The sequence below is a fragment of the Leuciscus leuciscus genome, assembly GCF_965113295.1.
Source record: "Leuciscus leuciscus genome assembly, chromosome: 24".
Lineage (NCBI taxonomy): Eukaryota > Metazoa > Chordata > Actinopteri > Cypriniformes > Leuciscidae > Leuciscus > Leuciscus leuciscus.
In genome coordinates, this window is record NC_138723.1 from 16,631,205 (window position 1) to 16,648,016 (window position 16,812).

At 35.1% G+C, this 16,812-nt stretch overlaps 2 protein-coding genes across 3 annotated transcripts; both read right to left on the reverse strand.

Annotated features, from left to right (window-relative positions):
• Positions 1–94: 94 nt before the first annotated feature.
• Positions 95–4,877, reverse strand: LOC309488971 (uncharacterized protein). 2 transcript variants are annotated; one of them, XM_082157422.1, is made up of 6 exons: positions 4,715–4,877; positions 3,941–4,051; positions 3,771–3,834; positions 3,557–3,624; positions 3,367–3,440; positions 95–837 (listed from the first exon to the last, which is right to left on the reverse strand). In XM_082157422.1, exons 1-6 carry the CDS (start codon positions 4,719–4,721, stop codon positions 451–453), a joined length of 711 nt encoding a protein of 236 aa, XP_082013548.1. In that variant the 5' UTR covers positions 4,722–4,877; the 3' UTR covers positions 95–450. The 2 variants fall into 2 exon arrangements, with proteins under 2 accessions (XP_082013548.1, XP_082013547.1); XM_082157421.1 differs by lacking the exon at positions 4,715–4,877 and having other exon boundaries at positions 3,941–4,708.
• A 1,763-nt stretch (positions 4,878–6,640) lies between these two features.
• LOC309488970 (nectin-4) lies at positions 6,641–16,346 on the reverse strand. The gene is made up of 9 exons (XM_082157420.1): positions 16,044–16,346; positions 14,710–15,072; positions 14,508–14,626; positions 14,275–14,428; positions 14,040–14,155; positions 13,763–13,916; positions 10,038–10,412; positions 7,486–7,579; positions 6,641–7,382 (listed from the first exon to the last, which is right to left on the reverse strand). The coding sequence occupies exons 1-9, from the start codon at positions 16,102–16,104 to the stop codon at positions 7,286–7,288; spliced, it is 1,533 nt and encodes a 510-aa protein (XP_082013546.1). The 5' UTR covers positions 16,105–16,346; the 3' UTR covers positions 6,641–7,285.
• Between the last annotated feature and the right edge of the window lie 466 nt (positions 16,347–16,812).

Here is a 16,812-nt window from a genome sequence, read left to right on the forward strand (position 1 = left end):
TACTTAACATCTCCAACAGCTATTATTGGTAAAACAGTCCTTATGTCTTGTGCGTAGACCGTATGGGTACATCAAATTACTTAAGTCATCAATCAACCTTTGCACAAACAGACTTTTATTTGTTGTCTTGAAAATCTAAAAGATAGCAAGAAACAAGCTGATTAAATATTTAACATATTCCTCTTAGTATATGTAGAACAACACAACAAACCAAAACTGTAAGCCTTTAAAGGCAAGAAATAAGAAAGCACATTTAAAGTGGTAAACTTATTTAAATGTATTGGACACAATCTCATAGCGGATAGCTGGTCTCCTCTGCATGCTTTTGCACAGAGATAAATAATAATTTGGCGTGTGAATCATGTGCTTTAAATACTGTTGTCAGCACCACCCCACAGTTTCCTGTTTAATCTATTATGATGCTAAAGGCTTTTTTTAACTCTCACAATGTTAACTGTCCTGTTTTAGACTTTGTCTTGATCTACCTAAGGAGTGATCAAAGCCTTCGTGCAAATTTCTGTGCATCTCGAGCTCCCTCTCTGCATTTTCATTTCTTTCCATTTCCATCATTCTTTCTCTCTCCCTCTCTTCTGCCTCCAGGGCTACTTGATGACTGTTGAGGTAGATACTGTGACGTGAAACCATGAGGCTGCTGCTCCGGGACGGGAGGGTGACATCATCCTCGTTATCCTGGTCCATGTAATTCTGCTGGGATGCGGGTTGAGGATGCGTCTGGGCCTGGTGAGCCTGAGCCTGTTTTTGATATTTTCTCTTTTTCTTACGCTTCTTATTGACAGTCAGATCCAGAGAGGCGTAGGACACATCCCCATGTTGGACCTGTGAAATAATAACAAACCTAAGCTGTATTTTCATGATCTAACACATTCAATGGAAAAAAAAATTACTTACTGTACCTTGCATCATTTTGGCATTCAGGTTAAATTGCAACATAACAAAGGCCATCAAAAGAATTTTGCAATAAGTTGCGCAATACTGGTAAAAAGCTTTCTCTAAGTCTCTGATTGTAAACGTGCGCTATGATATCTTGCATCTCTGATTTTAGTGTTGAAATAGTGTAAAACTCAGTTTTAAAGTCAGCATGAAACGGTGCTTCCCAATTGTAATGTATATCCTAGTAAAAAAAAAAAAAGAGGGCTGAACTTGACTTGTCCTTAGAGTGCAACAGTGCCCGTGCACTTTTTCAGCAGCGTCAGTTTTTAGAAGTATTTTTTCCATTCATTTCTCCCATAGTGATTAAAAAAAAAGTCTTTGTTGAAGCAGTATAACCCATGAACCAAGCCAATCAGCTACGAGGTGATTCATAACATTACAAACTTTGAATTAAATTCTTTTAAACCAGACAAAAATACAAAGGTACAAGACTGTGTACTATCCCATGAAGCATTGCGAACAGCATAATCGAATAAAACAAATAATGGAATAATATAAAACTACTCATTTATATACATATATAAACAATTTTATATATAAAGTTAATTGCAAAATATGCATATATATTCAAATGTTTTGAGAGCATATAGAGAGATTAATTACATCAATTACATCATTTGTGGTGCTTCATGGGAGTGGGCGGAGCTAAAGAGCTTTTTTGGCACTTTTGCTTTTAGCGACTCTCTGATTGGTGGAATTTTCTGTGGGTAATGTTTTTTTTCCACTACGAATTCCACAGTTAAACACAATTATTTTAAAACTAAGTTGAAATAATGCAAGCTAACATCTTGAACAGAAGCAAATACTATCTATTAACAACTCTGTAGCTCAAAGTAGGGTTGTCTTTAAAGGTTTAAAAAGTTTAAAGGTTTAAAAGGTTTAAAAATCTGTTTCCTATGGAAAAAATGTTTTTACTTCCGGAACCCGACTGTTGCACTGTTTAGGGAATTGATTGGATCGTTGTTGCCCTCGCATGGGTGCACGTCTTCAACGTTATTGATTAAAGACTACGAGGGCACATATAAAATAATGATGTGCATGAAATCATTTATAATAAGCACTGCAATTAAAAAATTTGAATGGTCAATTCTGATTTCATAGTGAATTTAACTTGCCAAAAATGTCTCAATATCTCGCAGAAATACCTTTATTGCTGCTCAAACCTGAGCGTTTAGCTAGCGAGCTATTAATGTGGCATAACAATGATGCCTTTGACATACATACTGCTGAAGAGTGGTCTGAGAACGCTGACCACAGCTGCGTTCATTAAAAGACCTGCTTCTACACACGTGTGTGTTTTCAGTCAAATGTGTGGGAGGGCGAGCTTAAAATAGTTATCATGGCTACATTCTCACGCTACCTTTGTGAAGGTTTTGAAATTTAAAACATCAAGCCATGATTGTTTATGAAAAATGTCACACAATGCAGTATTAGAAATTCCGCTTTTTAATTTTGAGCCTCTTTTTTCTTTGTTGAAAATACTTACAACACATGTAATACGTGACAGATATTACATTAAAACTGTATAATTTAATAGTTAGGGTTAGGAGTTAAGAGTTTAATGTGCGATTGTTTCTAGTTGGCCATCTAATAACCAACCAAACCAACCAATAACAAAAAAAATATAAATACTGATAAGTATTTAATACTGTAATAAATACTGTAAAGTAAATATAAATAAATACATAAGTAAAAATAAATGTATAAAGGGCAGATTTTTGCACATTTTTCATAAAGACACTGATGAAGCGTACAGAAGATCCATGTTTCTACGGTTAATGAGTGAACTCATTGTTTTTTAAATATATTTCACGCATACTAATGTACAGTAGTTGCCAAAAGTGATGTCCAGGTGAAAATTGACACCTTTATCGGTTTAGCCAATATTATTAAAAATGTGTTTTGTAAATAATATAAGTAATGAAAAAAAAAAAGTAATTTTTTTAGCATATTGCGTAGTTGTGCTTGGAGTCAATTGTTTTATTTGTGATAATGCAATGAAACATGCCATTGTGCGGACATCGGACAATTGTGCGGACATCATTTTTGGCACATATGATGGAACATATGCAAAAACAAGAGAGAACCAATGAAATATAAATATGTTGTAGTCATGTATGCTTTTTGTTTTTCTATGCATTTTCATTGTGCATGTTTTACAGACTAAGTAAAAATGTAGTTTGCCTTTTTTTCAAAATAAATTTGTCAGATAAATGCCTTAACCAGGTTTAGTGTTTTGCTCTTACCTCATATTTAATATTTATAAATATTATTTAAAAAATATATATACTCATATATTGATGGATTAATTGAACTTAGGTTCATTAAAACAAATATCTCCTCTGGACATCACTTTTGGACACTACTGTAGATCAAATGTCAGGAATTTCCATGTAATTTTTGGGAAGACCATACCTTTAATCCCTGCTTTACTGTGCTTGCCTGTGCCATTTGTTCATAGCACACCTCCGGAGACATTTCGAAAGCTCCTGAACAAGCATTAAATACATATCAATGTCATCATGACAGCTTAATTATTAATAGTAAATAGCAGACAGACATTGGATTACTTAAAGGGATTGGTGTATTTGTGAGCTAAACCTACCGCCTCCATCTATACAGATATTCCCATAAATAGGATTTTCCTGTCTTTCCATCTCATCATCTTCAAACCTACAACACATAACCAAAATGTATTTACAGAGGGTTGTGGCTTTGGAAAAGGATTGTTATACGTTAAATCAAAGCTACTTTCTGTCAATCAGAATACATAATTACATAAAATATGAATTTAATTCAAACAATGTGCTGATCATCACCTGTAAGACTGAAGTGAATCTCGACGTAATGGCTCTTCTCCATATTCAAACATGTTTTCATTAGCTGATTAAAAAAAGATACAGTTTGGAAATGTGAACTAAAGTTGTTATAAATTTCTTAAAATGCATATTTTTTATATGTTCTGTAAAGTCAAACGTATGAAGCATACCTGCTGAGTTTTTTTCCTTTCTTCTTAATAAATAGAATGCAACATTTATAGACACAGATATCAGCAGTGCAACAGATGTCAGAAAAATAGCCACATATGCAGCTATGCAACCTGGATTTAAAGAGAGAGTTAAATGACAGATCATGATTTGATATAATATTGCATTAAGTTCCCATTACACCTTATATAATATTTATATTACAAACTTTGATTATTTTGCCTGGCTTTTTATTTTATAATTCTTTCTTCTTCTTTTTTTCTTCTTAAACTTTCTTTTTATATTTTAATATTTGCATAACATTTTAATAGTCATATATCATCTTAAAGAGTATATAAGCACAAATCATTAAGAACATTTGAAAAAATTGGTTAAGTTTCCGGAGATGTCATTACACTGAATGAATTTCATGAATCTAACAATATAATTATTATCAATCATATCATTAATACACTTCTCTTGTCTGGATCAATTCATAAATTCGTATTATTAATAATTGTTTTGTGCAGATTATTTACTGCATTATTCAAAAGAATGTTTTAATATGTCAGGGTTTAATTTCAATTCATCAGTCTTCTAAGTTTTAAGAACAAAAAAAGGATTTAGAACCATAAAGAAACCACGCAAAAATACAATAAAAATTTTGTTAGTCTGCCATTATACAATAATCTCCACTGAGACAACAAAACAGCTTTCATTTAAACACCGTGTGATGATGAAATACTGTTAGCAAAGAATGTTCACAAACAGAAGTGATAAAAAAAAATTCTTCTTACCTGTCATCCTGTTTTTTTAGGGTCAAATGTCCGATAAAGCCTTGTCTGATAAAACCTTTCACCTGTACGTGAGCATGTTCAACAAGAAGTGCACCAGAGTTGTGCTATTTTTATCGTCTTTAGACGTTTTCGGTTACAAACAGGAAACGTGACGGCTACCTTATTCGTTGCAAACATTCACATCTCAAGAGACACACTGAGTCTGCATTGTGTAGTGTCAGAAACCACTCACTGTTGTTGAAATGTACATTGAAAACATTTAATCCATATGGTTATCATTGTATTTATTCAAACAAATTATGTGTGTAATGTTTTTTAATGCTTTTCTTTAATTTGTACTCTAGTTAAAAAGTTTATTGCTCATACATTTCAAATTTTGCATTGATTTTTTTGCGAGTAAAATGATGCTGTTATTTAAAAAATTAGGAAAATGAATTCAAACGGATTCAAAACATTGAGTGGGCTGAATCCCCGCCAATATTTAGATTAGTGGTTGATCAATATGGGATTTCCAATGGCCAATTCTTCAAATTTTACTTTAATTTCACCCCTATCTTGAATATTTGGTTACATCCTTGAAATTAAATGAAAATGTAATTCTACAGCAACGTTATTCTAGTTTGCACAAATTAATATGTAACAATTCTCTGCATTTACAAATTATAGTATACAACTAAAATCTGATTAAATGTCAAAGACAAACTTGTACATAAATGTTCTCATTCTTACAATTTATTATAATATTCAGAATATAAGGAGCGCTATATTGAACTTCACTCACACGCTGTACTTTGAGTCAAAGGTAAATTATTATTTTTTGTGCACATTTGATGTTCACAAATAACTACTATTTTCTCATACACCATTGGTATAATACTCAACATAATGAAGCGCAATAGTGTGTTGGATGTATGATTATACAGTGCAGGATACAGATGATCTGAACACTGAAACAATCAATCCTTTTTTCTGAATTTTCCATTTCCGACCACAATAGCGAGAGCAGGAAACGTCCCTCTGCGTGAACGTGTTGCTTCTGTTGTAGCAAAGAACCACAATGCACAAAACTCTGTACAAAAAGGATCTCTGTACTCTCTCTGTCTTAGCACACATACACTTTTTATCAGGCATATTTCTCTGTTCATTAATCAGAAATAGCTTTTATTTCCATCTTCTCCCACAGTAAATAAAGGCTTGTTCTCAGGGGTAAAGCGCATTTTAAAAAGCCAAACTTTGTGCTGTTATTGTAAGTTATAAAAAATGGTGACCAGAGTTGGCATTTGTTTTTGTAGATTTGGCCTGGAAGGTTAAGGATACATTCTGTCTCCGTTGGTCACTGTCTGATGTGGTTTTGGCAGTTGGTTTTTCTTGACTATCTGAGGTGTAAACTGTGGTTTTATGTGGCCTGAAACAATCAGTTGCTAGCCTTCTCTTTGTTAGCAGAACACGCAGCCACAACATGAGGGCAGCATTAACATGTAGGCTTTAGGCCTGAAGGTATCTGATTCATGATAGCACTCACTTTTTTTTTTTTTTTTGCTGTATTGTAATGGTATTTAGTCAACATTGCAATAACCACCTTATCTATTTAACATGATAGATAGATGGTTTTCTGATTAAACTTTAAAGTTTCCTATGCTCACTTAAAAATGTTGGGTTAAAAATAACCCAACGGCATAAACAAATAACCCAACAAATTTTAAGATAACCCAATATAATGACCCAACATGCATACACCAACGGTTGGGTTAAAAATTTAAGTGTGTGGGCACTCATCATATTTCATATTTCTGGAATTTACCCTGTTTTTGACCCAATCTCCACCCACCCTCACATGTTGTTTTCTTTAAAAAATTCACACATTTTAGGGAAATTTTTACATTGCTACAATGTAGGAGTAGAGCTAGGTAAGTAAAACTCAAGACATTTAATAATAGATTTAATGTTTGTAAAGCACAGTTTAAATTCAATCACAATTATCACATTTTTAAAAGTTACAAAAAAGAACAAATTATTTAAAAGAGCAACAAATTATATGTACAACCTATTCAGAAAGACACAAATACAGAGGAAATTAGCAGTAAAAAACACAAAAAATATGGGTGATCTCATATTTTTACAAAATAAGATGTTGAAAGGGTTATTTCACGCAGAAATGAAAATTGAACGAGTTTCATTCATCTTCGAAAAACATATTTTTTAACATATTTAATGTATATGTGTGTTTATCAATGTTTATATGTAAACAAAAGCATAAATAAATTGATTCATCATTTAAAGCGACCGGTATTCTTGGGAAGACTTGAATTAAACTGCTCAATTAATATGGATTACATTTTAGTAATCCACCTACATTTTGGCATGGGTTTTCAATGAAGGAAAATAAATCTCTCAGGCATCATTAAAAATAGCTTAATTTGTGTTTTGTAGATGAACGGAACTGGTTTGGTTTGGAACGACATGAGAATGAGTAATTGATTCTTTTCATTTTAAGTGAAGATTTTCAGCAAAATTCTTCCAGTCAGTATATATGTGGCCCACGGTTTGTGAGTACAAAAGTGCATGACACATTCATACAAAAATATCAGTCATGGGGACATGATGGTTCCTCACTGATGTGTATTTGACTGGTGGTGGAGGAGGTTTGAAAGGGGGTGGCATATCCATTCTGAAAAAGAAAAAGGAAAAATGTAGATAAATGGACTGAAAATGTGTAGGATGCAATTATGTAAAAGGACAGTGGATGTTCTGATGATATTGCTGAGTCTCACTTTTTTTGGTTCAGGTGTCTTTTGTATAGAAGCACAGTCAACACGAACAACAGCAACACAAACGGAACAGCGATATATGCTGCGCTTTTTGATTCTGAAAGAGAGACGAGAGAGATGCAAGGAGAAGACAACCAATAATAGTTTTACGATTAGCTCAAGTCTTGGCCTAAATTCATATCCTGTTGATACTGTCATGCATGTCTTTTTGAAAACAACACATTGATTTCAATCATCACACACTTTAAATCAAACAGCATCTTATATGGGTTTCCCTGTTACAGCCAAAAAACATCAGATGACTTCATTGTGTGTATTACATTTGTTTAAAATCAACATAAAACATCAGCGACTAATTTTTGTTACCAGTTTAATTCATAGTTTTAATTTATAATTTAATTCAGAGAATACTCCAGTTATAGCCTAATACATGACTGATGACTTGATTTTAATAAAATATAAAAACCTTTGTTGCATATGTGACATTAGTAATGTGATGTATTTCCAAGTGAAAATAATTTTTTGTTTGTTTTTTTATTGAAATTTAATCCATAGGATGATTGCCGGAAGCATTACCGTTGTTGTTCCTAATTTTGACTAATTGACTAATTTCATTGAAGGTGATACCTGATTGCCTAATCCTAACCCACCTATTCCTAAATCTACCTATACTGGGGATTTAGGGGGTAATAATCCTAATCAAAATTCGGTGTTGTACAGAAATCTTAATGAATCTTAGTGAAATTTTATCTCCCCTCCTTCTTATTGGTCCATTTGTTGGGGAGGCTGGTACCTGAGTGGTCCCTATCTTTTAAAACCTACCCCCCACCCCCCACACGGCCACACATACCTAATCCTTAATCTTACCCTCATAGGAAGATGCAGGGAAGATAATCTCACGGGGAATCAGATTTTGATACCACACCTGTTCATGAAAAGTGGGCGCTCCGTACCAGAATGGACTCAAGCCTGAATGCCAAATATGCAGTGGATTGTGGAGGCCTGTTTAAGCGGGATGGGAATCCTGAAGATCAAGTTCTCCCTAGAGAGCAGCTCGATGTGGTAAAGCTTATTTTTAAATTGTTTGTTATTTTGCTATTATTGCTAAAACATTTCAATGAACGCTAACTGGTTTTAATACTTTTAGAATGCTGCAGTTACAGTAACTGAAACAAACATTCCAGTAGTAGTGATGGGGGAAACAAAGCTTCTTTTTTAGAAAAAGAGTTTTCAAACTCCGAAAGAGTGAATCATTTTACAAAGAAATTGGTTCAAATGATTCAAAGCGCTCAGAACACCACAGACTTGCGGCACCTGCTGGTCAAAACGGCGTAAATGCAACTACAAACAGGCTAAAATACCATTAAATATGTGGGTTCTGTAAAGTGTGTGTTCTTTTATCAAAGTGTAGTGCTTGTTGTGTGTTAGGCAGAGCTTGGCAGACAAGGTAAATGTTTTCCTTTTTGTATTATACACACAAGTACTAAAATTCATTATATTAATTAAAAATAAATATACATTTATGAAATGTACCCAAGATCAGTTAAAACCATTAGATATGTTCATGAGTTTAACAGATCAATGCCATCTTGAGAATTTGATACAAGCTCCGAAGCACTGGTTCGAAGTGGTTAAAGGGTCAGTTCACCCAAAAATTTAAATTCTGTCATTAATTACTCACCCTCATGTCTTTCCAAACCCGTAATACTTTCGTTCATCTTTGGAACACAAATGAAGATGTTTTTTATGAAATCTGAGAGATTTCTGTCGCTCCATTGGCAGCTACACAACTTTGACGTTTCAAAAAGTTCATAAAGGGATCGTAAAACGAACTATATGAATTGAGCGGTTTAGTCCAAATTTTCTGAAGAGACACAATCGCTTTGTATAATGAACAGATTGAATTAAGGCTTTTATTCACATGTAAACATTCATCAACTCACACATCAGTTGTGATAAACGGAAGCTCAAGCATGTTCGCTTGATGTGCAAGAACCAATGAGGTTCATTCTCGTGTTACGCAGCACATTTGAGCTTCAGCAAGAACCAATCAGGTTTGTTCTCGTGCGTCAAGCAGGTTCGGTTGAGCTTCTGTTCATGTTCACTCATCAATGTTTATGTGTGAATAAAAGTCTAAACTGAGTCTCTTCATCATATAAAGCGATCGTGTCTCTTCGGAAAATTTTGACTAAACCGCTTAATTCCTATGGATAGATTTCATCAAAAAAGATCTTCATTTGTGTTCTGAAGATAAATGAAAGTCTTAAGGGTTTGGAACAACATGAGGGTGAGTAATTAATAACAGAATTTTCATTTTTAGGTGAATTAACCCTTTAATGTTTCAAAACTTCACTAAGGCACTCACCACAAGACCGTACGAACTATGTGACGTCAGAAAATTAAAGTCGTTTCAGGGACAGAGCAAGTTTTTACATTTTGATAAAAGATAAAAAATTTAAATAAAATCTTTGGAATAACATTCCAGTGAGTGTATGTATTAAAAAGTAAATATGGTCAGTTTTGATTTCATGGTGACTTTCAGAAGAGTCATTTACCTCCCGATGTTGTCACAGTGCTGTTGATGTTTTTCTTTGTTATAACAGAAGTAACAATTTTTCTTCCGGTAACTGTTTCTGGACGTGTGTTTGGATTTTCTGTACAAGAGCTGCCTGTAGATTTTACAGTTCTTGTATGTAATGTAGATGCATTGCCAACAGGTGGAGCAGAAGAGCTGCCCGTGAGAGGAGTGCTTTGGCTGGTGTGTCTGGGTTGTAGGTTTGCCGTGGTAGCATTTGGTTTTGAAGTGCTGGTTAGGAAGTGACCAGATTCTGTTGTTGTCTCAATAGCGCCAGTGTTCCATGAGCTGATCCCCATGGAGGTGAAGTTCCTCAGATGTTTGGTGATTCTTACTGAGAAAGGTGTTGTCATTCCTTCAACAGCAATCATTATAGGGAAAATATAAAACATATAACAAATGTATATTAGGAAATATTCATCAACATTTTTTTGTTCACAGTTCTAATATATAATATAATATAATATAATATAATATAATATAATATAATATAATATAATATAATATAATTTAAAACAATATCTGCGATGGACTGGCCATCCTTCCAGGGTGTTTCCCTGCCTAAGTTGGGGACGCTGGGATAGGCTCCAGCATTCCTGCCACCCTACATAGGTTAAAGGGATAGTTCATCCAAAAATGAAAATTAGCCCATTTACTCAACCTGAAGCCATCCTAGGTGTATATGTCATTCTTCTTTCAGACGAATACAGTCGGAGTTATATAAAAAAAATGTCCTGGCAAGCTTTATAATGGGAGTGAATGGCTGTTTGACTTTGGAAGTCCATTAAAGTGCATCTATTCATGATTAAAGTGCTCTACATGGATCTGCGGGGGTTAATAAAGGTCTTCTGAAGTTAAGCGATGCGTTCATGTAAGAAAAATATCCATATTTAACACTTTAGCGACTAAAACAACTAGCTTCCAGCAGACGGCCGAACGGGTCGATTTACGCCAAAAGAGTAACACTTGAACTTGACGCACAACGTAATGACGGCAAATTATGCCTCTCGTGGTTCAAACAAACAGGGCTGGGCAACTGCGTTCGTGCGTCAAGTTCAAGTGTTCACTCAAAAATTTTAATTATCCCACAATAAAACCCTCAAGCCATCCAGCCAAGCACAATTGGAGTTATATAAAAAATATATCGGGAGTGAATGGTACCTTGTTTTTTGAAGCCCAAAAAAGCGCATCCATCCATCATAAAAGTAATACACACGGCTCCAGGGGGTTAATAAAGGCCTTCTGAAGTGAAGCGATGCATTTTTGTAAGAAAATATCCATAATTATAACTTTAAAAACTGTATCAAACATAGGGCTGGGCAACAAACTCAAGCTCATCTAACATTTCTCTTTAAAAATTCTCGTTTTAGACTTCTAATTCGTGAATTTTGTTTTACTCGATCCTCTGCACTTCCGCGTTCATCTATACGCCATGCTTTGGGTTAGAGGTCACTCTTTGGCTGGAACTCGACTCGCGTATGGCCGTTACTGTAAGCCAGTTATTGTAGTTTATAAAGTTATAATTATGGATATTTTCTTTCAAAAACGCATTGCTTCACTTCAGAAGGCCTTTATTAACCCCCTGGAGATTACTTTTATGATGGATGTGTAAAGAATTGAGAAATGCTGGGCAGTCTGGTTGCGGAACGACCACTCCCGAGAAGACAAAGGATCTTCCTGGAAATTAACATTTGACTCTCTCTTGAGAAACTAGCATCCCCGAGTCAATCACCTCCCCCATGTTGTCTCTCTCTCACGCTGAGATCACCAGATATTCACCCAAAAATCTATATGGTTTAGTGTGAATAATTATCAAACAGTATTATACATGTTTGGTATCATTTGAAATGTCTCAGTGCGACTGGTACAAATGTCTCATTCCCAAAGAAGTAAACCAAAAGGTTATAAAGTTCTCAAGAGTTTAGAGATAACTTGCACAGTTACCCCTTTTCCACCCAAAAAGAACTGGTTCGGAACTGGTGCTGGTTCAAAGTTGGTTCAACTTGCCAACCTTCTCAGAACCTGTTTGTTTTTCCACTGACTAGAGAGCCCAGCGAACGACGTTGTTACGTCACTGTGTACGTTGCCATAGGCTACGTCTTAGCTTTCCTAGAAACGCTTGCGTCAACTTCAAGCATAACAATTACAATTGCGGACTACATCGTCTTTCTGCAAATGTTTCCCCTGGCTTTGCGATCCTATATCGGGGTCAGAAGAAGATGTTTAGAACACATTTGTGCTGCTCGTCTGGATTACTATAGACGGAGGTTACGTTCGAGAAGAAGTTCGACAATAACCCCGCCCCCAGCCCCCGATGTAAGCATGACGTGGTAAAAGAACGGTTCTAGTCCAGCAAAGAGTTGGTGCCGCTTTGGAACCAATTTTCCTGGCCGAGAACCGGTTCTTTGGCTGTCGAAACACAAAGAACTGGTTCGCGAGTAGGCACCGGCTCCGAACCGGCACCAGCACTGCCTTGGTGGAAAAGGGGTAATAGAGGAGAGGTGGGTCCTCCAGGCAAATGACACTCTGCTCCCAAAAAGGTGTAAACTCTGAATGCAAATTCCCATTGTTAGCAAATGTTTCCATGTGAAAGAAGTTTCTGTCTAATATAAAGAAATGCAACAAGAGGCTCAGGGCGATTTGTAACTCAAATTAGCCCGTGATGCGGAGTGTATGCAGGCACTCCGCCTCATGTATTTTAGAATGTCAGGTTCGCATCTTCCCTCTTTATTCCAGAGCATTTGATGTTTTGAAACTGATTATGATTTTGGCATGATACATTTACCTGACATACTAAATTGTTGAACTCTGAAATTGTTTTGCCAAGTAGATTAAATGGATTTGTATGTTACCGCAAGTTTTGCGTCAGATTAGTGACGACTAATATTTGGCACTAATTCAAGTGTACTTGGTTTTGCAAAGAAAGTTCTATCGGATGCTGCCTTTGGACCGATCTAGACGGACTTACAGATGGATGCTCTTTTTTGGGCTTCAAAAAACAAGGTACCATTACTATTATAAAGCTTGGAAGAGCCAGGATATTTTTGATTGTGTTTGGCTGAAAGAAAAAAGTCATATACACATGGCTTGAGGGTGAGTAAATTATGGGATAATTTTCATTTTTGGGTGAACTATCCCTTTAAGTGGTTTTGAAAAGGAATTGTATTATAATATATTATATTATAAAATTTGTTTGCACAATGATTTTATTCACTGTCACAATAAGTCTGACATGGTAGAGTACTTATTACTTGCATGGTGACCCAAATTAATGATAATGATCTTATTTTTTACATTAGATTGTTTTATTTATTTATGTTTTCCTTATGGGGACCATCAGCTGGTTAAAATGTACTGAAGATGATTTCAGGTTTTAATATCCTTGTGGAGACATTTAATTCCACAATGTAGACAAAGCCTTACCTACACACACACAGAAACACCCCAACAGCCTTTCTTAAAATAACTCCTGGAGAGTTTCGACAGAGGGAAATTGATCAATTTACCTCTGTTCCAAAATGTATTATTAATTCATTGGCTTCAGTGGTGGTATTGAGTTTTTCCATTGTTTGCACTCTATTGTGCATCTGCTTTGGGCAAACTGGGACTTTATCATTTCATATTCACAGTTAAAAATGGAAGTGCCATATGATCGCAATAAAAAAAAAGAAAAAAAAAAAGAAGGAAAATAAAGCTTTTTCTTACCTTCGATTTGCTTTGAGAGAACATGGATAGAAAACTCTATGTCAGTCTGGAGCTGATTGTCCTGAAAGACAGCTGTCAGTTTGTATGTTCCTGACTGGTTAGATGTCACGGAAGTCAGAGACAAAGTGTCTGAGAGAGACAGTGTTGTGTCATCCTAAAAATCATCACATGAATTTGTCATTTTAAGCAAACTTGAGTTAATACACTACAAAAGATTTATTTAAAACAATACTTCTTACATATTTAATTTCAATCTCTTAATATTTAACAGTCTTACCCTCATCCACTTATATCGTAAGTACTGAGATGCTTTTGCAATACAAGAAATCGTCACATCCTCACCAAAACTGACATTAAAAGGGCTGCTTGTGTTACACTCAATGTCATCAAGAACTGTTTGGAAGAATAGGATATATTTGATATGGATTTTGTTTACTTATATAAGCTTTAATTTAACAGAGAATGATAAAGATTAATCAAACACTTTTTTTTTTTGTATTCTCAACACTCACAATTGACAGTCAGTTCCATAGTGGTATTGAGACCTTGCTGATTTTGGACAGATGAGTCCCATTCAGGTAAACAGATGTACAGATCGCTGTTGTTTCTGGTGACGTTTGGTAAATTGAACTCTCCATTCAAGCTTGTCATCCAAAATAGCTTGTCCTGATGAGGAGAATGAGATCAACTCAACAGCTGTATAGACCGTGGCATTTAGAAATGACGATTTTTCAATCTGACTCACCTTTGACCGTCTAAGTTCATAACGGAGTGGTGGAGGGCTTGCTGAACAAGTTATTTTCACTTCATCTCCTTCTTTTATGAATCTGTTTGGATGTGACATCTTCGCTGATGCTGGAGGCTCTGAAATTAGCAGACAGCTGCTGCTTGTTCACTTTTACATTTTTGAGAATGAGAATGTAGGTTACCGTGAGCAGTTTACCTACCTGTGACCTGCAGCTTTGTAGTTCTTTTAATCGAGCCATTAGGATAAGAAGTAATTTCGCACATATAGTTTCCGCTGTCTTTCATGGTAACTTCATACAGGGTCAGGACAGAGCCCTGTAGCTGTCCAGTTTTGGAACTGGTCATCGTCGTCAGAAGAGGACCGGTTTGAAAGTAAAATGCTGGCATTGTCGGATGGAACACCACAATCTTCTTATCATTCATCTCATCTCCTTTTTGTTTAATCCATTCCAGCTGGATAACTCTGATTTCATGTTCCTCTCCCACAAAGCATGGCAGGCTGACGTTCTGTCCCTCCACAGCAGTTACGGACACGTTATGATGGATAAGCATTCCGTACGTTCCTGATAAACCATTTTCATGAGTAATGATCACAATTTCTTTCGTGAAACCACAGATTGCATCATTGGTCAATGTTCATTTATTCTAAGAGATGTGTTATTGACAAGTTTTCACCTTTAAGGCATTATAAAAAGTTCAGTGTCATCTGTAGTATAATTTTATTACATTTAATTTAATTTTTAGATATATTTCTTAATTTTTTTGTACATTTTTAATCATGATTTAAAAATATATTTCAAGATAAAAGTTTATTTATTTATTGTTTTTAAGCATTAAATAAAAGGTATTATATTTCCCTTACACGTTGTATGCATGTGAGTGTGTCACCATTATCTTCAGTTTGTTTAGTTATCATGGACTTTCTGTTTGTTTTCATTAGTCACGTGTTCCATGGACACTAACACTAATCATCGTTCGTTATTTTGTCATCAATAAGTTCCTCCTTGTGCAATCTTCGGTTGTCTGGTATTGTTCGTGTTTATGTTTACACACTGTCTCGCATGTTGGTTGTCTATTTGGATTTATTTAAATGAACCCTGTGTTATATCTTCATCTTCCTTGGATTAGAGTGTTATAGAGTGAGCCTATTTTACTCATCTTTTAAAAATAGTTATATATTCTAAGATATAATGTATTTTATTTATTTATACATACATACATTTTTATCATTACATTGTTTGTTGCACTCAACAATTAATTATTTTAATTATGCTTTTGTTTTTATTATGAAATCAGGACAGTTGTATCATTCTGTAATTTTTGACTTCATTCATTTTAACACAGAAATGAAAATCAGGCTTATCATAGGAGACCTGCATTAAGTCAAATTGCAATTTGAATGCATTTTTGACTAAATTAATAAATAGGACAAAACAATCAGTTTCACGTCATTAAACAACTAACCACATGACCAGTTCAGTTAAAAAGCTACTAAACGTTTTTCTTTGTAGGTAGAAATACAAGCCCCTCTTACCTTGTATCATGCATAAAATGATAAGAAGTTTGTAAGTTGCCTCTGTCATCAGAAACTCCATATCTGTGAGACCAAGTGTCTTAACAGAAAGAGTCAAACAACGGCAGCAGCAGAGATACAGGAAATGAGCTACACCACGAGAGAGACAGGAACTGGTTTATTTTTATAGTCTAGAAAGATTTACTTCTGGGATAGTTGCTTTGTTTGCCTTAAGCTGTGCGGTATAGTTTTCTTTTTAATCAAACAGCTTAATGGAGAGATGCTCTTATGTCTAGAGTAAATTGGATGGCGTGATGGAGTTTATAGTCCTGATAAGCACAATGCACTGCTTCAACGGATAATTATGACCTTATTTCGATTATGCGTCGACAGTCAGCAAGTCTTCCTCGATTTCCTGTCAGAATGCAGTGCGAGAAGCTGCGGCCACATTTTCGCACATGCAGCAGACAGTAAAGATCACATCAAATTTGAAAGCCCCTGCTGACATTAGATGTTATTGTTTGTGGATATTATATCAAACAATCAGGCTGGATGGCAAATGTCCCACTGGCCCCCGCATGAACATTTATAGCTTCTTTCTTTGTTATTAGAATTTACTGTTTGTTCACATCTTTAAATGAGACGTGACAGGAATCTACAGTGGAGAGAGTATGAATGCTCAGTTTAACAAACGCAAGATATTTCAGCCTACTAACGGTGTTACATAATCAAGATACATTAGTAGGGACACATTATAATTCTGGCTAATATTAAAATTCTATATTATTTT